This window comes from Cygnus atratus, chromosome Z (assembly GCF_013377495.2).
Source record: "Cygnus atratus isolate AKBS03 ecotype Queensland, Australia chromosome Z, CAtr_DNAZoo_HiC_assembly, whole genome shotgun sequence".
In the NCBI taxonomy this organism is placed as follows: domain Eukaryota; kingdom Metazoa; phylum Chordata; class Aves; order Anseriformes; family Anatidae; genus Cygnus; species Cygnus atratus.
The window spans coordinates 13507561-13535095 of record NC_066396.1 but is presented as its reverse complement, the minus strand read 5'-3'; the positions used below and the strand labels follow the sequence as shown (position 1 = coordinate 13535095).

At 41.9% G+C, this 27535-nt stretch overlaps 1 protein-coding gene across 4 annotated transcripts in view; it reads right to left on the bottom strand.

Moving 5' to 3' along the window:
- The window catches only part of EGFLAM (EGF like, fibronectin type III and laminin G domains), a 75870-nt gene that overhangs the window by 4521 nt on the left and 43814 nt on the right, over positions 1-27535 (bottom strand). For 2 of the 4 annotated variants that reach the window (XM_035563820.2, XM_050716383.1), the window contains 10 exons: positions 25742-25842; positions 22688-22788; positions 21448-21592; positions 18719-18908; positions 14856-14981; positions 13837-14080; positions 8980-9091; positions 7212-7328; positions 4538-4718; positions 602-680 (listed from right to left, as the gene is read on the bottom strand). In XM_035563820.2, coding sequence (XP_035419713.1) covers positions 602-680; positions 4538-4718; positions 7212-7328; positions 8980-9091; positions 13837-14080; positions 14856-14981; positions 18719-18908; positions 21448-21592; positions 22688-22788; positions 25742-25842 — 1396 coding nt within the window. Of the gene's footprint in view, positions 1-601; positions 681-3023; positions 3173-3402; positions 3490-4537; positions 4719-7211; positions 7329-8979; positions 9092-13836; positions 14081-14855; positions 14982-18718; positions 18909-21447; positions 21593-22687; positions 22789-25741; positions 25843-27535 lie in introns of those variants that run through there. The other 2 variants (XM_050716384.1, XM_035563821.2) reach the window with 2 other exon arrangements.

Below are 27535 nucleotides of genomic sequence, written 5' to 3'. Positions count from 1 at the left end.
ATCCCAAACACCAGGTTATTCCACACAAGGAAGAGAAAATACTTTTTCTCCCCATCTCATGGGAGACGCAGTCTAACAAGCAGACCTTGAGAACATCTGGTAGGTTGGGTGCCCTGGGAGGTGAGAGGTATGGAGCTGCAGGTGAGGACATTTGGGAAGCCACCCATAAGCAGTGTCTGAAATAGAGGCCGGTGTTTGCTGGAATAAAATTTGCAAAATTTGCTGGAATTTGGGCATCTTTTAGAGAGCAGCCAAATAGAAGTTTGAGGACCTAAAATTTAGTCTAGAGTAAGAGTTTAAATCCTTAGACTAAGGATACAGGATCTGTATGTTCATTCTCTGTTCTCCAAAAGCACACACCAGTCCTCCTCCGTATCAGATGTATGCTGTGAATACCATTTCTTCAAAGGCTACAATATGCTTAGCTATTGTAACAAGCTAAGCCATAAGCATATGAATAAAAAATATATATTTCCTATATACATTTATGGCAAAAATAGTTTAAAGCACTCAAATATACAACTTCCTGCCACAAGAGGCTCCCAACCCTATAACAGTGAAGAAGCAGTACAACCACTTATGTTCGCAGGAGATACATTACCTTTTGAGGATATCTGGATTATTGTATATGAGGTAACTACGACCAATAAACTGTGGGATTTCAATTGCTTCTGTAATGGCTGAAAAGTATTTAAAAAAAATAAAAAATATGTGTGTTAGCTGACATGGAAATAGAAGGGAAAAAAAAAAAAGACTGTTTTATTGATTTAGTCCTGCATTGACAGGTACCTGATGGTGGCTAGAACCCAGCTGAACTCACTGACACTGGCTTCTGAAAAGGCGCCATCAGTTTGTACATAAATACAAGGGCAGTAGCTGGGGACTTTTAAACCACTGACTTTATACCATGGGCCAAATGTCTTGTTCCACCAAGTATTGGTAAAATGCTGCTTATTTTTGTTGTTGTTTTAATCACTGTTTTCATATTCCTTGATTCTCCATGGTGCAGTGGTGATTCTAGCACCTCTGGGAAGCATTGCAGGAAGAGGATAGCTCTGGGAAGGACATCCAAGCCACTCTTCATCATTTTAAGTATGCTGAAAGCAACCAAGAGCATTCTAAAGGCTGTAGGACAGAGGCCACACGTGCAAAGCCTGTTGGCCCATGCATTCAGCACGCACAGCAGTGCTGCCTGGCAGGATAAGTATGTCTTGCCCAGACCTCACTGGTGTCCCTCCAGCCCCTTCCCCAGGGACAGCCCCTGGCAGAGCTGCAGTTTGCAGTAACAGTCCCCACTGGGAGTGCAGCCTGCATTGAGACCAGCACTAGAGCTGGTGTACTGCTTCCCACTGGGAAAAAACATTCGCAAATTAACTCAGACGTGTAATGTAAATCACAGAACATAGTTGACATAGACCTGCTGGCAGCCTGTGAGTGCTGTCCTGAACAGATTTCCTTTCGAGTGAGCATCCTACAGCTTGCTGCTGAGCTCTCATAACTGCCTGCTGCATTAATATAAGCCAGTTTTATAAATTCCTTGAAATAGCCAACTTCATCCTATTTTCCTATTGAGAACTAATCCCTTCAACCCACAGCTAATCCCATCTATATAGATTTCAAGCTTTTCGGGGCATGGATGTTTGCTCTCTTTGTGCAATACTGAGTCTGGCTGGGCTTTAAGAGCTCACTGTAACACAGATATATAACAATTGCTGTAGTCTTGCAGCCAACAACAGCAATACAAAATTGAACTTTAAGTGCCAAGAGTGAGAATTTTAGATAGTGACAAATGTCTGTTTCCATCCATAGTGAAATCAGGAAAACTGCCTAATGTGTCTAAAGAAACCACCACAGCCCGCAGCCTGCCAGCACTGCTGGAAGATTGCAAAAGATGCATTGGGCTTGGCCAGACACTGCTCCCTCAGTCTGATGCTTTCTGTGTTGGACAGTCTCTGACCACAGCGGATGGAGGCAGAGGGTGTCAGAGCCTTTTTCCTCCCTGTGCGTGTCCCGTGCTGGCAGCAACACCCAACTGCTCCTGCCTGTGGCAGAGGAATGGGCTGGTGCCACGCACAGCCCTTGCCCTTTCTCTCTCACTGATTTCCTCTGCAGAGTAACACTTCACGTGCGTTTATCTCTGCTTGCTCTTTGGTGTGCTCCTCACCTGCTGCACAGAAAACCAGGTAAATTTGAGCAGTACCCTTAATGCATGCAGGAGCTTCACAACTGGAAAGGACTAGGGCCGGTAGGGAGATGTTGTACCAAACACCTTCACTCCCTGCTCATTGCTGTTTGGCAGAGAGGCACCAAAGCTCTCATGACAAGCAAGAGCAAAGTCTGAGCAGCTGCAGTGACCTGAAGGAGCATCTACCCCTTCAAAGCACCTGCCTGGCCCCACTGCTTTGCGAATGCAGGGGCCAGCGCTACAGCCACCATGCTGCACTTAGCAGGTGCTCTGGATGCAGTTTCAAATATTGACTGGACAAGGTTGAAGGAAGTACTATAAAATGCCAGAAAATGTTTTGGACTGTTGACAGAAAATTGCCAGACTTAATGGAAATCCAGCATCCAGCTTGCTAGAGCAGACACAGGCGCACAGTGACAGAGCAGTTTTCATATCATTTGCAGTACTTACTGTTGAGGCAGTAGTTTCCACACTCTGCAGTGAGTCAGCGCAAAACAAAACAAGAACATTCTGGTTTTATTTTTCTATAACATAAGCATCTCCCATCCACCGACCACCTAGTGGTATGCCCACCTTTCTGCAAACATGTGAACACCACTTCCCTTTTGTATAGGCAGTTGTAATCAATTATGAAAATAGCACTCAATAGTTTTACCCCATCTATGTATATTTGCCTGCTTAAAACATACAAAGGTGCAGCCAGCACTAAACCTTTCAGCTGTTTTCAAGTACTAGTGACTTACGTGGCTTATGAATGGATCAGCTCTACCCAAGGGAAAGCAATGATTTGCCATTCCACTCTATGTTACAATTAAGTACAACTACTTTTAACACTCACCACAGCTTGGAAAGAAGACACAAAACACAACAATGCCAGCAGAAACTAATGAAATCCTCAGCCAATGATCCATTATGGTGTCAATCGATAGCTCATATCACATACCAGAATCATTTAAGTTGAACTTTTGTAAGTGCATGTATAACTTTGGAGAAGGAGGTGTAGTCCCACACAAGCAATTTGTTTTTTTTTTCTGTGCCTGGGGTTACAGCCACCCACCAGCAAGCAGGATGGTGGCTGCACCTCCAGCCCCTCCCAAACCATCTGAGTGCACTAACCAAGCCCTGTGTCAAAGTAGCAGCATCCATACACATGCATCCTGCTTTATCTGTGTCTACACACTACTGACAAGATACAGGTAATGATTATTTTGAGAAACCTGCTCTGGGCTCATCAGGGCTGTCCTGAATGAGGTGCAGAAGGAGAGACATCCATGCTATCTGCACATCCGTGAACACTCAAGCTGCGAAGAATTCACTTGCCTCAGCCCGCCCTAGAGACCTGGGTACTGCTGCAGATGCTGCCTCAAAGCCAGGAGCACAGCACCCTGCAAACTCACAATTCCTCCCCACTGAGAAGTCAGGATAAATGACGTTCCTCCTGCTATTACTTTGACCACAATAACGTAAGCAGAGCAGTTTCTTGCATTGTTTTTTAAGATGTTTTTGTTCTAAGACATTGTCTTTTTTGGAAGAAAAGGCCAATCTATTCATCATGATTTAAACCAAACCACTATTTTTTACTTTGAAGTTTATGCCTGTGATAAATGAAAGAGTGGGTAAAGACAATAATGTCACTCAGCTCTTTTTAACGTTTTTGCTATTACATTGCAACAGTCCCTCAGAGTTTTTCAAAATCAAGCCTAACACAGAAGGGAAACATCTCCATCTAGTGGTAAAACCTATATTCCTTTGTTTAAGGCTTTTCATGCAGTCAGAATACTTTTCTGAGTCTAAGGCTGGAAATATTGCAGCGGCTCTGAAGAAAGAAAAACAACACATGCCTGGGCAGGTTTTCCTCCTTGGTGGTCTCCATTGTGGTACCAAGGTGCAGACAATGAAATTACAGAGCAGTAAGAGTCTATAAAAGGATTAGACCTTGCTGTATATGAGACCCAAGTTTGTTGTTAGCTCTACAGAGGATAAAATTACAAGGGTTATCAATCCTCATGCTTCAGGACGTAAAATAATCACTGGCTGAAGGACGCTGGCAGGAATTCCCCCTTTGTACAGCACTGTGTAACCAGGGAGGCATATGAAGCGTGCAGTGCTGTCCACTGTGAGCAACCTGATAGTGGGCTGCTATCTGTGGATCATTGCTCTGTGCTGGGAAAACAGTTATGATATTTGTAAATAACAAAGCAAATTCTTCCCCAGGTAGGTGGACCATGCATGGATGAAAAGGGAGCTCTGACCTCCAGGGTTTCTATTTCAAGGAATGTGTACAACAGTTGTAGTTGCTAAATGTCTGCCATTTTTGCAAAGAACTCTGGATTGAGATGCAGCCATCGTTACCTTTGTGGCAATGCAGCCCATCGAAGCCCAGGGGACAGTCACATTCATAGCTGTCCTTCTTCGGAACACAGCTGCCTCCGTTTGCACATGGTGAGCTCACACAGGGGTGGGCTGCGTTCGCTAGGTTGACTCCAAAAGTGAAATCATGCGCCACATCAATTGTCCGGTCATTCAAGATAATCTGGGTGTTAAAAACAGAGATATAAAGGGAGGGAAAAAGCATTCCAGGCTATCTGTATTGCTCTGCTAGTCAGAAGACTTCTCTGTGAGACTTCAGAGAAAGTTAACACTCGAAATTTGGCCCACAATCTGTTCCTTGGGATCAGAATGTTTTTGAGGCACAGGTCCAACACACTCACACTGACCCATTTGTGATGAAATTTCTTTTGTGTTTTGTGACACAGAACTAGACAACCCTATATGGAGAGAAGTGGTGTGGGATTTACCGGTCTGGTCTCTGAACACTAAGCCGTGATCTAGGACTGTAAAATCAGACGAGCACTGCTGAGAAAAAGCATTTCTGAGATCAGGAAAATCCCCAGGAGACCGGTGTTGACAACACAAATATTATGCAGAACAGCTTGTTTTTCACGCTCTTTATTGCTTTCTAGTACCTCATTTTGCCGGAAAGAAGCTAGAGTTAAGAATGGATGAAAAACATAATTAACGACTTCACAAAACTGTCTGCGTACAAACCAAAGAGAATTGTTAGATGTTGGGATTTCTCCAGCGTGTCAGCAGCATATGTTCTTCAATAAAACTGTCATTTTTAAAATCTCAGCCAAGATTCAAAATCTCAGCATAGAAATTACATCTGTGTGTTTAGCTTCTGATCTCAGCTACATCAAAATAAGAAGTCCATTTTCCCAAATAAATAGATTTTAAAGGCAGAAGTGAAAATTGTAACAGTTACGTACCCCGGCTCCCACATAGCTCAGACAATGTACCTTAGGGAGGTTTATGTGGGGAGGGGAGATTGCAAGGAGAGCCTATACTCTGTTTCAGACAGTGTAAGTGAAGTAAGTGTAAGTTAAGCAACTTCAACAGTAGAAAAACATCCAGTCCTGTCACAAAAATGGATCAGTGAAGAGCCCATTACCTTTCCACCTTCTGTCTAACTTCCAGCTACATTGTGCCACGAGTTAACAAGCCCCCACTCATAAAAATGCTTATCTTATTTCTTCACTTAAACTATTTTCAGCCTCCAGCCATTGTTTCACATTGTGCCTTTTTTGCATTGTTTCAGACAAATCCCATCCTCACGTAGAAATTAGCAAACCACAACAAAGTCACTTCTTACCCTTATCTGAGTTGCCTAAATAGATTGAGATCATAGGTCTTCTAAGACCTAAGATTGAGATCTTTCTATACTTGGCACGTTTTCCAGGACTTAGTGATGTTTGCAGCTTTATTTCTATAACATCCTCCAACATCCTGCTGTGTTTGAACACAGCAGTCAACTAAGAGTCTCACAGTACCTGAGAGGCAGTCAGTACTCTTCCCCGACATCCCATCCATGTTCTTAACTACACCACAAAAATATGAGTGTATGCTCAGCATTTCCAAATTCTTATCAGTGCCTCTGTACTCTAGGGTACAGCCCCACACCATATAAGTATGACTTAAGTTCTATGTTCCCAGGCTCCCCATCTTGCTCTCCAAGCCACATACTGTTTAGTCAAGCCCATCATTCCAAACAAGTTCGTGTCACTGACCTGTTTCTACCACTATCACAGACTCCCCCAATTTTCTTTTCATGTTTTCTGTTAGATAACTTACAAAGATACTGAAAAAGGTGGACCAAGTGATGAAACCAATTACAATGAATTGCAATTACCTTTCTGTCTTGATCAATTAGATTCACTACTAGGGCTTTTTATTTGTTAATTATATTTCATACAACAATTTGCTAATTTTAAACACCAAAGATTCAAGGCCAAGTTTTGAGCTTTATCCAGATTATTTTAGGTATGCTAAATCTAGGGAGAGAACCTGTTAATTCAGCTTGAACTCTCTTTTGACTACTTATTCAAAATATTACACATTTTTGTATTTTTGCTCTCAAAAATGATTACACCTAGGTAAAGCTGACTGTCCTGGAACATAATCCCTAGAGTTTGCCAACAATGAAAGAGATCTTCCCCATTCATGCACCCCACATAAAAGAGTAAGAGGGGAAGGTGGAGAGAAGAGCTACTCTTGGTTGGTATAAAAATATGCTAGCTGGACTGGAAACCGCTTTAATTTATACCTCCTTTTCTGCTCATTATTGTACATTTAGTCACCTTAGTGTGCACACCTGTAAGTATTTGAGCATCTATTCTGTTCATTTATTCATATATTGTGTTAAAGGGCACTCCAAGGGCTCTAATCTTGACATAGTAATAGGCATATTCCTCTGCTTGCTTCTGTATGGCTTTAGCAAACTCATTAGTACAGAACAGAAATTAATAGGGAGAATGGCAGCAGTAACACTTGCTGGCTATTAAAGTTAGACAAACTTTTCTTTGCGAGTATGTTTAGGCACTTTGTGGAGGGCTCCTGAGATGAAATCTTGGATTATTTTGAATATTGTCAATGCTATAAGGGCAGGTTTTCACCTAAAGTGTACACTGGATAGGATATATGACGAGATGAAAATAAACACATTCAACATGTTACTCTGGGCACACACCTTTTGGATGCTCCCACTGAAGGGCCTGAGGATCCCTGAGTTCTTCTTCACTGTATCGTAACTGGGGACTCCGCCAATAAATATCTCAGAGCTGCACTTAATCTGTGTGAAAGCCCCCTGCAAGAAACATAGCAATAATATTTTATTAGAGTAGCTGGAACCATGCTTGTATCTTCAGACTGGCTTAAATTATATATTATAGTTTACTTCAATGCCTCATTACTTCTGTTAATTGTTCCTTTTGCAGTTCTCTCAAGAAATCCACCACAGGACACTCTCTACTGCCTGTGCTTTATCCTTAGCCAAGCTAGCTGCAAAAACCCAAGTATTTCAAAATGGGAAAACTGAAGGAATAGAGGAAGGAGAGTTCTGAAACAATAGTAAATTTCTTCTCTCCTTACTTACTAGTCAATTCTCATTCTGATTGCTGTCTGCACACCTAAATATTTGCAAAGAGTTGAGGTACATGGATGCAAATCCAGGACCCAAATGAGACTCATGAAGTTAAAATCAAATCAAGGTCCATGCAACCGAGACTCATTTAATGTTTCCAACACCTGAAAAGCAAATTCACAGGAAGATACAAGGCTGAATGGAAGAACATTGGGCTTACATTAGTTACTAGAAGTAGTTGCTCAAGATATCTGATGGGTCTACTCAGCTTCATAGTGTGAATGGAAAGTAGTTTAATATCTAAAGACAGGATAACTGTGCAATCCCAGATCCAATTTCATTGTTGGCAGCTCCCAGCCAACCTCCTTCTGCAGCTGCACTGCAGCACTTACAGAAGAAAAAAGTGCCCTTACCTTTACCCACCTATCTAGAGGCATCTCTACTGCTCTGCTTGAACATTTGCCACTCAACCTGCTCCTTGACCAAAAATGGGCATTTCAATTAATTTAAATTTTTAAAGAAAAGTCTTTCCTTTAACTAGTTTCCCAGTTTGCAGAAAAAAAAAAGTAAAAAAAAAAAAGTAAAAAAAAAAAAGGAGATCCTTCTGCTAAAGGAATTTGGACTTTGTTTTTCTGACCAGACTTTCCATTATGAAAGAATAAAAGATATTTTCTAAGAAGTTCTAGTCTGAGGTTGTTGGGATAAAAAAAAAAACAATAGTACTTCTATATGCACAATTGAGTGCATCTGCTTTGAGTGAAATACCCTGCCTGGGTTCTTGCAAGCAGCATTTCATCTTATTAAAACTCTCTATGAACTCTAGGTTAGGGAAGAATAAAATGCAAGTCATCAACAATGTCAGTAGTCCAGCCTTTACTCTACCCTGAAAACTACTTTTGCAAGGACAAGACAAGGAAATAATTTTCTTTTGGCTTATCTATCCAGCATAATATTCAGAGAGAAGAAAAAAAACAGGACTTTGTGCACATAATTTTCTGTTTCATCCTTCTCCAGATGATGCATTTCATGGCGCACAACTTGTGTGACAGACTTAGCCAGAAACAGTAAGTACCAAGAATAGAATCTCAAGAACATGTATGAACTTCCAAAAACGTGAGTTCAGCTACATAGTAAAAGAAGGTAAGGCCATGATTTCAGCTGCTTTTGTAGGATCCCTGTCCTAAGAGGGAAGACATCATGTGCAAATTTCCCTCTTTGGGCTTAAGAAAATATTGCCCTGACACTTGTACTTTTTTGAACTCATAATTTTGACAGCAGCCTGTGAAGCTTACCATTCATTCATTTTATAAACTAACACCTGTATTCATATATATACTTAGGTATATATTAATGACAACTCATGCTATATGCTCACCTCTGCCATCCCTTCCACTGGCTTTTGTTTGTCCACTTGTAGGATACCGTTCTTCGCTGTACGAGACACTCGCAGCTCATGCCATTGACCCAGACTGACAGGTTCTTCACTCCTATTTTAAAGGGAAGAAGAATTTTAAGTGTTTTACACTTCTGTCTTTCTGATAGTTTCAAATATCACTGCTATGTTAATAGGTCAGTTCCTCTTGAAGTGACTTTCTAAAAAACCCAAGAACAAACCAACAAAAAATCCACTGTTTCTTTACTTACAAGGAAGCAATATACTGTCTGAGCCCTTCCAGCAAATGAAAATGAGATCATGTTCCTACACTGAACAATAAACACTCTAGTTTGTTTATAAAGGACACATTTCAGTAATCACTTCATCTACCTCTGAGCTACTTTTTCTGCTCAGTCATTTATAAGGCATAAAGGCAAATTTTTGGCTCAGCTATACATCCTCATTTCATAATGCCATAAGCCTACAGATAAAATTTTCCACTTAATGGTCAGTTTAGCCCCACATTCTCCACCCCCTTTTAAAACAGAAGTACTTTGTGATGGCTTATCAGCTCTAATTATGCAGCCTGTTACAGCGACATCTACACGCGTACACACGCAGCCTGCCTGCCATACATTAAGGGGAAGTAACTAAAATACGATACTAATGATGTGATGAGATGCTAAATAGGAACAATAATCCCCATTTGTGTAAAGCATTCACCAGCCAGCCTCAATGGAAGCCTTTGAAGACTGTTCTTACAATCCTTACTAGCTCAGAACTAATATGAATAGCAGCATAACTGGTAGGCAAAAACGCATCTTCCTTTAGCAGTTATACAGAACTTCGCATATTATTTTCAAATGTACATTATTTATTACACCAGTTAAAACATTTTACATCTAAATGTTATCTTGCAGACTTTCTTCCAGGAGCTATGAAAACTTGTGTTTGATTCACTGGTCAAGCCGGAAAAATCAGAAACAGTGTTATTTGGGACACCTGAAGACTTTCTAGCTTTCTCTCCATGAAAAAAAAAATATATAAAATTGCTTTAGGTAAAATAATGTTTTGTATTTTCAGGCTGACATAAATGCTAATTTTAAAAGGCGTATCATTTTGAAAATATGAAAATAACAATTTAATCTTTTTCTTTTTTTTTTTTCTTTTCAATGAGTTTCAGTTTAAAAATATTTTTATTGTATTTATGTTGATCCTTCAAATTTTCTCAAAGTCCATTTTCATCTGTCGAGAAGACACTGGCAATATTACTTTGACAACCTCAATAAAAAAATATCATTCACTGAGCAATGTCTTCTCTGGTAGCATTTAGGGTTTAGTTACCTTGAGTAAATCAATACCTAACAGAACTTCGTCACCTTGAAGAGGGGTGTGTGTACACACACACATACGCATGCACACACACACACACACACACACACACCCCTTGCAAAGTCACTTGAGACTTACAAGCTATTTCTTGGATTCACAGGCCTTTTGAAACTAGTATGAGTTTGGTAGTGCTTGCTGCAGGCATTGGAACTTCTCTTTTTTCATGTACTATGGGGATAATGATCACTTTTTCCCAATCACACTGAACCTTACAAAATATTCCAGATGATGAAGTTCTTGACTCTGCAATGTATGGCTATGGGAAATCCCAGGAGACGGCAAATTCTCCTTTGACAAATTCTCTCATCTTGGTGAATAGCTCAGTGTCTGCATTCAGCTGTCCACTCAGCAGCCCTGCTCCTCCTGGAGCCTGCTGCACACCCTGTGCTTCTTCCAGCCTAGCTCACCTGTGGCAAAATGCAGCCTTCACCAAGGTCAGCTTGCCTGCTGCTACTGCTGATGTACTGAAATGAGCTTGCTTCATCCTTAATTATAAAGCCATTATGGCTGCATTCCTATTATATTCTAATATTTAACAGTCTGATTGTATGAAAGATATTCAGGATGACCAGAGCTGTACCTCCACTTAGGCCAAAAGGTTAGGTGTGAAGCATTATGACCAAGATCAAGGCAGACTTTTAAGTGGCGATTGCCTAAACAGGCAAGAAAAACAGGGAATCTACTTAACTTATTTAAGCACTGACAGAGCTGATGACAGGGTGCAAGTTGCCCACATTATGCAGAAAAAGGAGCTGAACTGGAGACAGAGCTATGTGCAAAGAGGTGTATAGTCCATGAGGAAGTGAGTGGGTCCAGCAGCTGAGATTCGGTTAATTACACCAGGATAAATGATAACCTGATGTGCGTCAGCCAGGGCAAGTTTACTACAACATTCATAGTCAGTGCCTGAGCCAAAAATGTTACTGCCCTGCCTGAAGCTTGAATGTGTGATTGGGAGTGGGATGGGAGGGAGAGAGGTGGCAGCCAGTTGGTGGGAGTGATGCCATGTGAAGGACATATCAATTCCGTGCAAGACGAACCAGGATCCATGTATTTTGTTTTACATATATAGGCTCAGAAGGATTGCACTGTGTGTCAGCACTGTGCCTGCTCAATATTACCTTGCTAAAAAAGACCAAAGCAATGGAACCACTGTAAAAAACAATGGTGCACAGGCAACCAGAAGCTTGGCATTTCCTCGTCTCTGTGCTTGGCCTTGCAACCTGCATAATATTCACCAAACGCAGGTGTATTTATGTTATTGTTTAACAACATCTCTGGGGTGTGCAGCAATCCTGACGACTTTCAGCTAAGCTTGTCAGCCTCATGAGTCCCCACATTACCCAGCCATCACACCACACTCCTTCTTAATGCACATGACCCAAGTATTAATTGGTGTCCTGCTCTCTCTTGTGCTTCCCAACAGAAAGGGGCAGTTTCCACCCTCAAACCCATGCTTGTAGCTCTTGCTGCATTTTAAAAGCCCCATACATCTTGTCTGAACTTTAGTCCAAGGTGTTCTGCACCACTACAGTATTCTTCAGGGAGTAAAAAAAAAAAAAAAAAAAAAAAAAAAAACCAAACGAAAAAAAGACTCTATAGTTGCCAGTAATAGGAATTAGACAGATGTAATCAGAAAGAGATTGAAGGCTGTTGTAAGAAGAGCCATTATTTTGGGTTGGAGCAAAGGTCTCTGACATAAGCTATTTCTGATGGTTTTCGGCCAGAGAAAAGAACAGGGTAAGTTTGGAGTGATACTTCCCTTGATGTATCCTCCCAGCTTCTGGCAACTTGTCATTTAGCAATTTCCTGAGTCAGAGGCTGCATCCGTACAAATGCGTTTAATCTCTCTCAATGGATCTTTCTTCAAATTTGTCTATTATTTTTTATAAACCTATTTATAGTTCTGGCATATGTAACATGCTGTGACAATTAATTTCCACAACTTATTTATGTACTGTCTGGGAGAGAAAAAAAAAGTCTTATTTTCGTTTATATCATTTGTTTTGCAGTTTTACTGGGCTCCTTCTAATTTTCACATATTGAAAAAATGCAGAATAATCATTCCTTATTCTTCTCCATGTCATTCATAATTTAAAAATCTAAATCATACTTCCACCAAACTGTTTTCCAAATTGGAGGGTCCTGCTGCACTTGTGGAATTTGTTTCTCTCCCTTCTCTGGATATCAATGCTATTCTTCCTTTTTTAATTTTGCTTATTTCTTACAAAATGATGTGACTAGAACTGCAGGAAGTTTTCAAGACTGTGGAGCATGGATTTTTGCAGAGGCATTTTTCTTTATTCCATTCCTAAGAATTCTCTGCACCATACTTGCAGTTTTGTATTTGTCTCCAGGCAGCTAGGAGTTGCTTGCACATGGCTATCCATGATAACTCCAGGATCTTTATCTGACAATACAGCATCACCGCAGCTGTGTATTGTTAGGATTGTACATTATTTTGCATTTGTCCTCTAGAAATTTCATCTCTCAGTTTATAATCTGAATGGGCTTGTTTGCATGAGTCCTCATTCAGTGGAAAATCAGGATATTTCTCCCAATCACAGTATAGCCAAAATTCTGGTGTCCACATGAAACATATGGTATGCAAGAGTTGCAGGCAGTGTATACATTTTTCATGAGCTTTATATAGATTATTTCTATATATTAAATCAACCTGGTCAAACTGGCAGCCTCTTGGACTATACCCAAGATACTGAATGCCTCTGTTCAGATCATTGCCTTTTCTGCAGAGCACAGGGAACAATTGTCCAGGGACTAGGCACTCACATACACAGACAGAGAAAAGCTCTTCTTGAGGCATCTCATTGCTCCTGTCCTAGGATTTTATTCTAGGTCAGGATGAATCATTCCAAGGAGGTCTGTCTTTGGAAGCCTGGATGACTCATTTAAACCAGGTATTTACCTTTAAGACTGCTAAACCTAAGTAAATTGGATATTACTCTTAGATTATCTGAAAAACAGCACTATGAGGAAAGAGGGGACCTGGAGCTTCTTGTGACACTTCCAGTCCAGTACCTACTGCCCAGAACTGGAGACCAGGGAGGATGATGTTCACAAAAGTGCCATTGTACAATTTGTGGCTAGAAAGTGCAAGTATGTGTATAAAATAGTTATGGATCCCCTAATTAGCTGTGGCAAAACGTCACAGAGGTGTACAAGGAATTTCAGTAATACCATGCAGAAATAAAAACATCTGCAGTAAGATGGTGTCATGACATGGTAGCACTGACAACAATGCTTTGAAGCAAACTGTTGGAGGAAGAAGATCCTGTCGCCTTGAGTACAGTGATAGTGTTTCTGTGCCTCCTTACATGAAGCAGGCACTAGAGAGATGGATGGGCTCCCATACATCATTACAGGACATTCCTCTTTCCAGCTTACTCCTTTCTGGATATGCACTCTGGCATCATTGGAAGACAAATACAAGAAATGCCGTTTTACCTGATGACAGCCGTTCCTGAGCCACAGTCAAATCTGAATTCCACGTAACCAGCCACCATGTTGATGGAGAGGAAGTCCTTGCTGTCTGTGTCGTAGCTGTACAAAAGGACACCAGTCTCTAAATCTGGACGAAATGTCATCTCAAACTCCATGAAGGAAAGGTAATTCTGTGGTTCCAAGGGCCAGGGTGTGCTAGCAAATGATCTTAAGGATTCGTTGAACTGAGGTATAGCCAAGGTGAGTGCTGGAAATCCAGAATACACAAGCAGGTCACTTGAAGCTCAAAGGTAAGGGAGCAACTAACCTACCAACCAGTGTCAGTTCCCTCTCTTTTGTACTTAAGGTAACACTAAGGAAAACAACCAAGGAATTTCATCATTTAAATTAGAAATATTTGTTATTGTAACCTACATCACTTATCTCCTTAATCCCTCTTTTTTCCAAGGTTGTCCATGTATTAAAAAACTTTCCGGTTTGCTATAACCACTACTCTGTAGTGATTTGCTGCTGTGTTTTTCAAGGTAGCAAGCATGCTACAATGGGTTGTGTCATGAAAAGCAATGTTCATGGTGTGTATTTGACAATTTCTTTGTATGTCTACAATTTCAACATGAAATTGATTTTTTATCCTTTATACTTTAAAATAAACAGCTGACACTTGTTTAGAGGAAAAGTTTTTTTGTTTTTTTTTTTTTTTAAATGTTAAAGTGCAGCTGTGGAGTGGTATGTTAGTGTTACTTCTGAAAAGCGAGTTTGGGAAGCTTAATTATAGTTAACTGAAATAAGAAAAGTTTGAAAATCACTGATTGTATAGGAGCTGGATGTAGCCCCAAACTGATTGGTGGGATAGGGTTTCACCATGTGATTTTAATAAGGTGAAATAATAACAAGTACTTGTCTTCTGTCACTGTAATAGCATAAGACCTTCTTGGATGTCACTATTTGGAAAACACACTGAAAGCTAAAAAAAAAAAAAAAAAACCATAAAAAGAAATATAAGCAATCCAGCTTCCTCTTACCTTCTTCACAGTGGTGACCTTTAAACCCAAGAGGGCAAAGGCAAATGTATGAATCCGCTTTGCTTGCAGTGCAGGTACCACTGTTGATGCAGGATGCCTCGTCACAGATTCCACTGCTGCACTCACCTAAACACAGTGCCACAACATTGATTTATCAGAGGAGGTTGTCAAAGAAGATTGATTTGGCTTTTGATCATTGCAAGTAACCAATGCAATTTGCTTTCCTAGCTAGGTTCTTTCCCTGTTTCTCAGACCATGCACCGTTCAGACAAAGCAGGTTGCTTTTAAGCACTGGCTTTGTACCAGACCAGGAAGAAACATTTAAAATAGCAGAAATTAGCCCTCACTAACAAACCATGACAGTCGTACCTTCCAATCGTTATTTTTCTTCTGCCCTCATTCCTATCTTTATTTTCACTTAAGCATTAATTGAAAACTCTCTGGATTGTTTAGATGTGCTGTGGCTTGTTTTATTTCAGTCACCATAAGTGCTTCTTTATTTACCGTAAATTCTTGCCTTGGTAGGCTTAGGAGGTGTTAATCATCAGCAGCTAATCTTATTAACTAAAATGAGGTTGTGAGCCCTCCTCTCAGCACTACAAGGAATCCATATCATTAGCATATGAGCTTCTTAATAAGTATTTCTACTGTTCTGGCACATTACCTGAAATAACAAATAAATTATTTATTCTTGCTGGAGTTACACTGGAATTGTCATAGAATAAATAATTTACTTATTTTCTTCTGAAAACCACTGTCTATAAAGTTAGATTTGTCACTGGTCGTGTGTACATCTGATAAAGTACTAGTTGATTTTATCTTCTCCTTTATTTTAGATAGTTTCTGCTTACGTATTTTGCCCTTTATTGATAGTTATGTACTGATCTTAAATGTTAAGAAAGCCCACATAGTACACTCATGGTGCACATGTGTAAGTACATCATTTGGAAGGGTAAAGTGCTTATGACGAACTATGAACTGCACATTTATTTTGAGGCTGAACTATCACCTCCAGGATGACACAGGTGTGCTAAGGAAATGCTAACAATAAGCACTGGGGAATAGTTTTGTTATCTGAAGTGACTCAGGAAAATCTTACAAAACATCTACAAGTAGGGATTATATCCTTTTTATTTTGTTTAGTGTAAATACAGTACTCTGATTGCAAAGATAATTTCCAGACCAGGACCTTACAAAACTTCAGTAAGGTACTAGTATCAGTACAGCATCAGCATTCCCATCCTATATTCAGGAAGGAAAGCACAGTGGCACAGTGAAGGATCTCGTGTTAGTGGATGAGGCACTGGCTCATCCCTGTTACTGCTGCCTGAGGTGGAAAATCACCTTTCCCCACTGACTTGCAAAGGCAGGAATAACTCCCAGGACATCTGGTGTGGCTCATTGCCCAAACAGACCTGTCTCGTATCACTCAGGTACAAATCCCCTGCCAGACCCGTGTCTTACTGCAGAGAGAAGGTCTGAGTGTGGCACACATGACGCAAGGCTCCAGGGCTCACACAAGGAGAACGACCAAAGCACACCAGTCCTCTGGAAGGAAACTAATTCTCCTTCAGCATGGAATTACCCCTTCAAATGGCTGCCCTGCATCCAACTGCAGGATCACAGGTGCTCACAATGCTCATTTCCCTTTCTAAGCTGCCACAGTGAAATGGGGCAGGAGGGGAATGGGCATCTTGTCACCATTTTTTACCTAACTACTCTAGTGGAATTTAAAAGACAGTTTCTACAGGGTTTAAATTAAACCTTCCATATATAAATCCTATTTTCAGGTTAATTACAAAACAGAGAACGCTTTAAGACAATAATCTGCACCTTTCCTCAAGGTCCTCTCCAGCCCTACTGATGAAGTTTTCCATGGCTACAAACAGGGATCTGGTCCAGGAGGTCCCTCCTGTACTCATCACTTATCGTGATGGCAACATTAACAAGCAGCACCAGCTCAGTTTTACAGATGGTGAAATCAAGCCAAGGCACTTGGGTGAACTAGGGAAGCACTGAGTCTAAGATGTGAGCAGAAAACTTAGATGATGCTAATCTTTAGAGCAACTGCTGTAATAACAATGTTGGTAGTATTTTCAAAAAGACCAAAGTTAAACAAAATCTTTACGAACTAGAAGAGGACTAGGACGATAAGAACAGCTGGAAAAGCTGCAGACACCCTGGTTTGAGGGACAGCTTGAGCTGTAGCTCCCTGGTATGCAAGGACAGGCTGCTCTCGCGGCATCATGCGCTGGGAGGCTTCTCATGAACAGAGACAGTATGGGCCCCTCTCCTGCGCACCCACAGTCCTGTGGTCCACGTACCACAGCATCCCTGATTTATACACTGTACCAATGGGAAAGAAACAAAAGACTAGCTAGGAAAAACCATCCCTAAACCCTAGCAGAGTTCATTTATAATTATTTATTTCAAGTTTAACATGTCACATGTTGTTTGCAAACCTCTGCTGGTACAGTATCATATAAAGTGTGTGCAGCCACGTAAGGATAGTAAGGCTCTACTGCTCAGTTTTGAGTCACACATGGCAGACCCCAGCATTTATTTTCAGTGACGCTGATTGTTAATGCAGTAGTATGTGGAGCATTCATGGATAGGAATGAAGCCAGCTGTGTCCCAAGAGGCAATAGAGATTAGGGCTCGGAGAATTTTAGCGAGGCTTTTATCTATCTATAGAAATTCCATAGATTCTCACTCTATCGTGAAATTACTCTCTGCCTCCAAAGTCTTATTCTTTTCAGCATCTATTTCTTGGGCTGCTCTGTTCCCCTCCTTGTATGCCATAGAAGTTTGGTCATGCTATCTAGAGAATACAGGGCAATTGTTAGGAAGTTTCTCATTAATCACTTCCTTCTTGGGATGCCAAATGCAAAGCTATAGAGGAGAAGAAAGATGACTTTGTGGCTGAGGCATGGCATGGAGAGTTAAGCGATATGGGATCTATTTCCTGTTTTTACCACTCACATTCTGACTCGGGGTTTAGTCTTCCCTTTAAACTGTTTAGACTGGGAGGTCATTAAAGCAAGGATTTTGTTGCCCTTTTTTCTGAGTGCCCGTTACATGAAGCAGAAATGAATAAATACATATAGAAGATGGGCCCAGTTAATTAACTCACCTTTTCATCTGTGAAGGGAGACAATGTTATAATACCACCCCACAAAGATGTTGAAAGAATTGATACCACTTTTTTTTTTCTTTAAACATACTGTGATTCTGGAAATGGAAACAATGGATGGTCGACAGGCCTATGGATGGTCAATAGATGGTCAACTGGACTGAAGGCTTATTTGCCTCAGCAGTAATGGGGTTTCACAGGAAAAGCTCTTTCAATGGCCACAGCACTGCTCTGAAAGATCCCTGTGTTGCTTTGGACAAGTGCAATGGTGCCTGTAGGCAAAACACATTTTGTTGTGTCCCAACTGTTTTACAAAAACACAGCATGCATACTATTGACTTCTGATGATGACTGCATCAGTCAGGAGCATGGAGAGGTAGCCTGAAAGGCACTGGCAGAAACACTGGTGCAGACATAATTATATCAGCAACACTGAGTTTCCTGTTTGCTCATGGGAGCTGCTTTTAAAATTGTGTTTGACAACTGTATCCACAAGGGTTTTTGGTATACCACATTGATATTTACATGCACAGTGTGATAAAACCTCCCTACTACAGACGCAGCTACAGCAATGCACAAAGGCACAGAGACATACCACTCCATAAGTCAAGACCACACCTCCCCCCTCAGACATGGACCATTGCCCAATTTTTTCTATCACGCAAAAAAAAAAAAAAAAGAAGTGGTTTAGCACTGATTAAAGTGCTAAGCCCCACACCACTACACTTACCCACATCGGCACCACTGAGAGCCTTCCCTAATGGCCAGGGTCTCATATCAATCATCTTCCCATTGACGCTGAGCAACTGAACGCAGCCCTGAAATCCTCGGTTGGTGCCTGTGGCTCTGACCAGCCAGTACATGCTGGGGGCACCGCCGACATAAAAGGGAGTCCGGAAGGTAATTTTACTGTATTGGCCCTAAAGGGAAAACAGAGTACAGCATGATGTAGAACAGACATAACACAGGATAACTAATTAAGCCACACTGTGCATAATCAATTATTTTCTCCATGAAGACTTGTCCCAGGGGATATGAAGGCTGCTCATTGGTAATTCCTTTCCATTGCTCATTCCTCTGCTCCGTCTATCATCTTAAATGTTACTTTTTGTGCCAACAGCCATCATGATAACATGAGCTATTTAATGCAAAATAAAAAGCTTAAAAATCACTGTCTTCTAAGGAGGCATTGTGGATATATGTTTTATGCTGCAATTTCTTCTATTGCTTTGGCCAAAATTGTTGTCTTCTCAACTCAGCCCTGGGGGACACACAACAATGTAGTACTGCTTTTTGGACAGAACTCAGCAAATGCCAAGAGTTGAAAAATAATAAAATGACAAAAGAGAACAGTAAAAACAATACAAGAAAAAAACTGATACAGCTACAACTTTAGTGGGATTCTGCTCACTTTGCCAGCACTAAATTTACTCCCACTGTTTTTTTATTTGACCTTAATCTGCTATGGAAACCTACACATACAACTTTACTATTACCACTACAGTGCACAGGAAGGAACAATGTAACTAAACAGAAATTTTTTGATCACTGAATCAAACCTCTTCCTAATATGGGCAGCTGAGTCATAATTCCTTTCATAAATTGATCAAAATATATCTTTTGCCTCCTACTCAAACGCTGTTTCAAAACCTCAGTCCCCTTTAGAAGAAAACATTTACAATTCCTGCTTTTATTCATGGCGATTTATTTATTTATTTATTTATTTATTTTTACCAACGTGCCCTTCAACAATGATGACCATTATGCCAAACACTTTCTGGATTTTTCACCACTGCCCTGTCTCCATGATATTTTATAACAATAAATCTCCATAAATAACAGTAAAGTCCCACGGGCTCTATTTGGCCAGACTAAGTGAGCCAAGGTTATTAAGTCTGTGGGTGTTAACTGCACAGTGCACTGCAGAAATAGATCAAATAGATCTACATTTCAGCATGAAATAATCTAGGTGGGGCCTGTAGCTAAAGAGAGTTTAGACATCCACATGGTTTCATGGTGGACATATCCCAGGGCACACAGCCCTCCAGCCTGCCTCTAGCTGACTGCCACCTCCAATTGCCTTTAATGTTCCTGCCCACCTTGGTCTGCTGAGTTCCACTTCTTGTTTAGGCTCTCTCTAACCTCTTCAAGTTAAAATGAACGAGGTCAGAAAAAGCTATCATTTGCTGATACTAATCCAGGTCATTTTAACTAGGAAGTTCTGGTGAAGAGCAATACCTGGAGCAATTAACTATTTTTCTGGTGTAATTGCAGCCAGAAAAGTGTGTGTTCACTGTTAGAATCCTCTTGCAGCAGACTCTTAGACCATAATCCACCTTCTTGCACCTCTTCTTGATCAACTTTTTGGTCGAACCTACTTTGGGTATGGGTGATCACAGCTCTGCATAACCATATGCAATCTCACCAAAGTGTTACAAAAACAGCATTAGTCTCTACTGGACAGATCTCCTGTTTCTCTGTGAATCATATTTGCCTTTTGCATGGCCTCACAGCATTGGTAACACATAGTGACATGTGACAGACATTAAAATCCTTCTCCTCTATCATTTCCAGCTGATGAGCACACAAAGTGCAGCAGAAGTTCTTGCCATTAGGCCCCAAGCACACAGCATTTAAGCTGACAGGCTTCACCCCCTTCCTATTACTCAGGTCCTCAAGATTATTTTTTTTCCCTTTCAGAGCCTGCACATGAAAGTGTAAAGTAATAAGATGTTTGAAGCCACTTTTTTCAAGGCCGGGGATGGCATGCTAATAGTGGTTATCAAAGAGAAGAGGAAAGACATCCAAACCAATTTGCAATTGTCTTTTTTTCAGTGCCTTAATTTCATTTCTGTTCTCTGGTTTGGTAACAGATGAGCAAGTCAAAACATCTCCCTCTATTATATTTTGGTCTCAAATGAAGTTGTTGATGTTACCATAAGTCGGGACAGAATGTCTATCTCCATTACTGTTCTTAAATCTATGTACATGGTATACATTTGATTACACTTTTTTATACAAATTTTGTGTGGCCGTATGTATATTGTACATAAATATATATACATAAACACATATGAGTAGTCTTCGTCTGGCTGAGGGAGTGGAGAAGCTGAGACTTGCAAAAGAAAGCAATCAGACAGCAGCTGTAAAACCTGGCAAACTTCTCACAGCAGCTTATATGTGAGACCAGCAAAGTGCAGCAGGAGGGTGCAGAGCAAGGAGGGAGCGTGACAGGGGAACCTGGATGGGATTCAGCATTGGGATATTTACCTATGTGATTTCTAGATTACGTATGTAGAAAAGTAATCTGTACTTTCATTCTGGTTCACTAAATGCCCCAATGCTGATAAATAAAAGCATATCTTTTAAATCTGATCAAACTTCTACAGGCAAGAAAAAAAAACCTCATCGCAATATTGAGAGAGCCCCAGGTCGAGCTGCAAGTGCAGGATTACCTACCTGAGATTTTCCTGTGACCGGAGCATCATTGTCCATCCTGAGCCAGCCATTCAGCCCGTCTCTGAACAGTGTGACACTATGCCAGTTCCCCAGCTTTATTTTATTTTCAATTGTTATAACTGCAGCTCCGGTGCCACAGTTAAACCTGGCAGCAGGAAACAGAGAGGGCAGGGTTACAATTTTTCATTAACCAAATACTGAATGTTTTCAGACTCTGAATATTCCCTTCACTCCTGGGAATCTCTCCTTTTCACAATGCATATTAACAAGCAACAGGCAATTAGACAGCAGGTCTAAGTATGATCTATTACATGTTTCCAATTTTATTATTCCCCTTTCTCCCACGGAGAAAGTTTTGCATCCTCTGGCTATATCACATGCATTGCAAAGCTTGCCACAGCTAAAATTGTTTCAAGATGCAGGGTATTACAATACAAGTTCCTGCTATCACAGTAATTTCTCTTGGGAATTTCTCTGGCTCCCTAGTGAAAGGCAGAGCTGTATTAAAAACTCTGGGATTCTGTATGAAACTCATGTCGTTCAGTGCTGACTGACAAGGAGAACTCCTGGAGAGTCTCTGTGGATCTGGCCTTGCACAAAACGTGCCAGTTTCTCTAGTTGCTGTTCAGTGCAGGAGGTGAACAGAAACAGAGCCAGGGCACGTCACCACTCTGGTTTTCCCCACTTTCTAAGGACTCAGCTTCCCAAATAAGGAGAGCCTTGAGATACTCCCTCACACACTTAGTATCCACAGCAATGCAGAAACCCCCTCCATTGTCACATAAAAAAATCTGCAACTCCATCTAAACAAGAGGTATGGGATGAAGCTCCAGGCCCTTTGGTGGAGTCCTTTATTTTGCTACATGATTTGCTCCTTTTGCTGTGAAGCAAAAACACTAACTATGCACAGCTTGACACAGCATAAGCTCAACAAGTGCAGTGGCTCACTGGCATATGTGGTGACATAGCAATGAGTCCCAGACCAATACCCCAAAGAAAACTGATCGTTTTGCCTTTACACCAAGGTCTGAGTAAAATGAGTTCAGAAGGTCACTTGTCAACACACTGAGGATGAGAGAAGAAACTGTTGAAGAACTGTTCCATGAAGCGATACTACCCATTCTGAGCACTACACAGTGCAAAAGTCAAAGACACAACAGATATTCATCACCAAAAGCAGCACCTTCTCTTTAAATCAGATTTAGTGTGGAGGTGAGCCTGGTAGAAATCAATGTTTTACCTGAACTGGATGCTCCGTCGGATGATTGCCAGTGACATAAAATCACCACGGCCATGTTCATTTTCTCCACAGTATAGCAGCAAACCATCTTCTGATTCAGCCTGCAATGATGACGTAAATATGAAAAAATCAAAGTCTAAGCCTCACAGAAACAGATAAATGCAAGTAGCACTGGGGGACTGTTCTCCAGAAAAGGTACAAGATCTTTCAGATAAAGTTTTAAACTTGCAATATCAGAAACTGATTGATCCATTATGAATCCTGCATTTGAAGAGCATAAAAAGTATTGTCGTTATGCTTAAATGGTTTATGAACATCTGTTTACAGTATGATACCATTAGATCTAGCAACAAGCTTGAAAGAATAAAAACTGTTAGACATGGAAAGCTGTGCAGAGAAAAAGGCTCTGGGGGTGCTGGTCAATGCTTGCCTGAACATGAGCCAGCAGTGTGCCCACGTGGCCAAGAAGGCCAACGGCATCCTGGCTTGGATCAGGAATAGTCCAGCCAGCAGGAGCAGGGAGGTGATCGTCCCCCTGTACTCTGCTCTGGCGAGGCCGCACCTCGAGTGCTGTGTTCAGTCTTGGGTCCCTCAGTACAAGAAGGACATCGAGGCCCTGGACCATGTCCAAGGGCTACGAAGCTGGTGAAGGGCCTGGAACACAAGTCCTGTGAGGAGCAGCTGAGGGAACTGGGGTTGTTTAGTCTGAAGAAGAGGAGGCTCAGGGGAGTCCTTATTGCTTTCTACAGCTCCCTGAAAGGAAGGTGTGGGGAGCTGGGGGTCGGCCTCTTCTCACAGGTAGCTAGTGATAGGACTAGAGGGAATGGTGTCAAGTTGCACCAGGGGAAGTTTAGGTTGGAAATCAGGAGACATTTCTTCTCAGAAAGAGCAGTCAGGCATTGGAACGAGTTGCCCAGGGAGGTGGTGGAGTGACCCTCCCTGGGGGTGTTTAAGGAAAGGTTGGACATGATGCTTAGGGACATGGTTTATTGGGTGACTGGTGGTTGAGGGATGGTTGGACCAGATGCTCTTGGAGGTCTTTTCCAACCTTAATGATTCTATGATTCAATGTCCCATGTGAAAACTCTGAGCACAAAGTCTAGCAAGGACATCCTAGCAAGCCTACTAAGCATAGACACATTAGACTTGCTGCACATGAATACACACACCCTATTTCACATGTTCAATGAGCCTCACACTTTTCAGGCTGAACAACCTGTGCAGGCAACATTTATGCATATGAGCGTAACAGCAGACACAGTGGCTTTTTACAGCAATCCTACAATTTGAGCTGACAAATTGCATGAAGAGCGTTGGATCACCACATGAGGCAACAGATCGCTTACTGCTCTAGTGAAATGCTCATATCTAGGCTGTGATGCTGGCCAGTCTGCCTTGCATGGCAGGAGGGGTGCAGCTGAGAGCTCACCTACAACGTGTGCTGGCCCACCTTCACTACAAGCAGCCCTAATCAGCTCTGTCCTAATACACACACACACCAACACAAGCCTGTGTGGGATATACCCTACTGTAGTCAGTTTACATGGCAAGGTTTTGGTAGTGGGGGGCTGCAGGGGTGGCCTCTGTGAGAAGAATCCAGAAGCTGCCCCATGCTAGGTAATGGCCAGTTTCAGCCAGCTCCAAAGGGACCTGCCACTGCACAGAGCAAAGCCAAGCCAATAAGTGATATTATTTGCACCTCTTTGAGAGCATATTTAAGAAAGGGAAAAAAAAAAAAAAAAAACTGCTGCGCAACAGCTACTGTGAGAGTGAGGAGTGAAAAACAGCCCTGCAGCCCCCCCCTAGGTCAGTGCAGCAGGAGGGCAGGAGGTGCTCCAGGCACGCAGTGGCAGTTTCCCTGTGGCCTGTGGAGAGGCCCCTGGTGGAGCAGGCTGTCCCCCTGCAGCCCATGGGTCCCACACGGAGCAGATCTCCACGCTGCAGCCTGTGGAGGAGCCCCCGGTGGAGCAGGGGGATGTGGCCCGGAGGAGGCTGTGGCCCATGGAGAGCCCCCGCAGGAGCAGGCCCCGGGCCAGAGCTGCAGCCCGTGGAGAGGAGCCCACGCAGGAGCAGGGGGTCTGGGGGGAGCTGCCACCCGTGGAGGACCTGTGCTGGAGCAGTTTGCTCCTGGGGGATGGATGGACCCTGTGGTACGGAGCCATGTGGGAGCAGTTCTTGAAGAGCTGCTGACTGAGGGACCCGGAGTGGAGCAAGGGCACAGAGTGACCATGAAGGAGCGGCACAGACAAAGCGTCAGGGACTGACCACAGCCCCCATTCCCCTGCTCTGCTAAGGGCAATGAGGTGGAAGAGGGTAGGTGAGGGGAAGGTGTTTTTAATTTCTTTTCTTTGTTTCTCGCTTCTCTAGCGTGTTAGTAATAGGTAATACTTTTTTCAATTCTCCCTATGCTGAGTCTGTTTTGCCCATGACAATAATTGGCGAGTGATCTCCCCGTCCTTAACTCTCCAGCCCCCACCATCATATTTTCTCCCCCTTTCCCTTTGAGGGGTGGGGAAATGAGAGACCGGTTGTGGTGGAGTTCAGCTGCCCAGCTGGGTTAAGCCACCACACCTACCACATAAGACCTATAGCTCAAGCAGCCCAGCATCTTGCAGGTGTCCCAAACTTCAGAGGTGGAAAATACTGCCTACTTATGTACTGCAGCTTAGGAAAGGAACTCTGGACAGAAGGCAGTCTTTTGCTTAGTACAAGAAGATTACCCAGGTGTACTTCAGCCTGTAGATCATTCACATAGCTACAGACCTGCCAATGTTCATTGCCACTACTCTGTAATGCCCGATATCACTAGTCTCAGGGACTCTCTCATGCGCTAACCATTAATAATGGGCACAAACATTTTAGCTCAGATTACCAAATTAATTTGCATTCATTGGATGTGAAGCCAGATCTTTAGAGATGAAGTTTACATGTAGACTCACCACAATTGCATTATAAGTTATAGTGAAGCTAAGTTACCATTCCACTGTCAGTAATACCAGAATAAGACAATAAAATTTGGAGCTTCTAACTGAGCTTGAAATTGCTTAAACTTACCCTGAATTCAAGGGTGATTTGAAATGTCTGATAGGAGTTTTTCAGTGGTTCAAATGTGATGTATGAGTAGCCATAGAACTGAGGATACTGGATAATAATATCTGAAAAGCAAAGACAGAAATGTGGTTTAGCAGTTTTCTCCTATATAAAAATCGATATACGCATTTAGCACTAAATAACATCAGGTGAAAATGCAAGGCAGAGTTTCTCCAGAGACAGCCATTAGTCAGTAGCAGTCAACAATCAGTTAACCTATTGCCTTGTCCTCCCACCACCTTTCACAACTAACTCCTTTATTCCCAAGGATCTGGTGAACTTGGAAAGAAACAGGATACTAAGGGCCAAATACTGCTCAACAGTTTAATCATTGGCTTCAGTGGAACTTTCTCCAGATTTTCGTCTCTGTTAGAGAAGACAGAATCTGTCTACTTTACTACTATATTTATCTCCTTTTCAGAATTCATTTATTACAGAGACAATAAAGTAATTTTCTGTTTTGCAGGATTACAAAAACATATGTGGGAAATGTGCACTGGGCCAGGCTCCACGCCTCATTAGTCACTGCCGCTCCATAGCTGCTGTGTCCAGCATCCAGAGAATCCTTGGGTGGCTCCAAGGAGCCTAGCAGCTCCCATTCAGCTCAGAGCAGACAGTCCAGAGAGGGGTGGGGAAAAGGGGGTCCCTGCAGGCACCTCTCCATCCTTGGATGTAGCAGTGCCCCTTCATATTGATTGTCAGCTGGCATCATCAACCCTCAGCCTTTGCTATCTTATGTTACACCATCCCAGCTCCAGCACAGAAGAAAAACAACAGAGAGGTCTTACTGCTACCTTTGTAGCTCATTTTCCTAATAAACATAGAGGACAGATGCAGTTTCAGGCCTGAATTTTTGCCATGGATATAAGTCTAATGAGGCAGGAAGGATGAGGAGACTTATTCCTCTTTGCTATTTGAATATTCAGTGGATTATACTTCCATATTTGTATCTGGATACAGTTCTTTCAGCTTTTTTGTTATTAAGGCAAACAAATAAAGTACTTTTGAGACTGAGGTGGAGAGAATTGGTGCTATAAACCTGAATGCAACCATAAGCAGACAGGATTAACTCATGTCCTGATCATAAACAGCACTGACTGGACCAGAGAGCCACACAGCTGTTGATTGTAAAGAAAAGTCTGTTTTCATTCAGATTTATATAGTATTTAACAATACTGGCTGCTCTGGAGAAATAGGGTACAAGGCAGTATTGGTACGTGATGCTACTGCTTACCAAGGAATAAAAAACTCCCTTGTGAAAAATGGTGGGTTTGGACTCACATTAACAAACCAGTTCTACAGGCTGTATACAGTTATGTCAGTTCAAATACATCCTTGACTTTTCATACTTAATCAAGGCCAAAAATCACATCTGCAGCTGTTCCATGTGGCTGAGTCACAACAGATTGTTTTCAGAATGAGCTCTGTCTACTCCAGCACTGGGAGACGAAGCTCAAATACCCCCAGTGCCTGTACCTCTGATGCACAATATGGCACATCAGCAATGTTCTGCATTGAGCCTGCAGAAGAAATGCATGTTCTTGTCTTCCTTAGCTGGTGGGATGGCACTACCACCAGTAACAGGACAGATCCTCAGCACTGTCTGCATTCATCTCTGACAATAACACACAAGTCATGCCACCATCCCGATAGAAAGGGTATCATTTCGCTATCATTCTCCTCATTTACTTTTTTGCTAGTTACCACCATTGATTGCAACCTTCTGTTGTGACTTTTAGCACCTGCTATCAAGAGTTT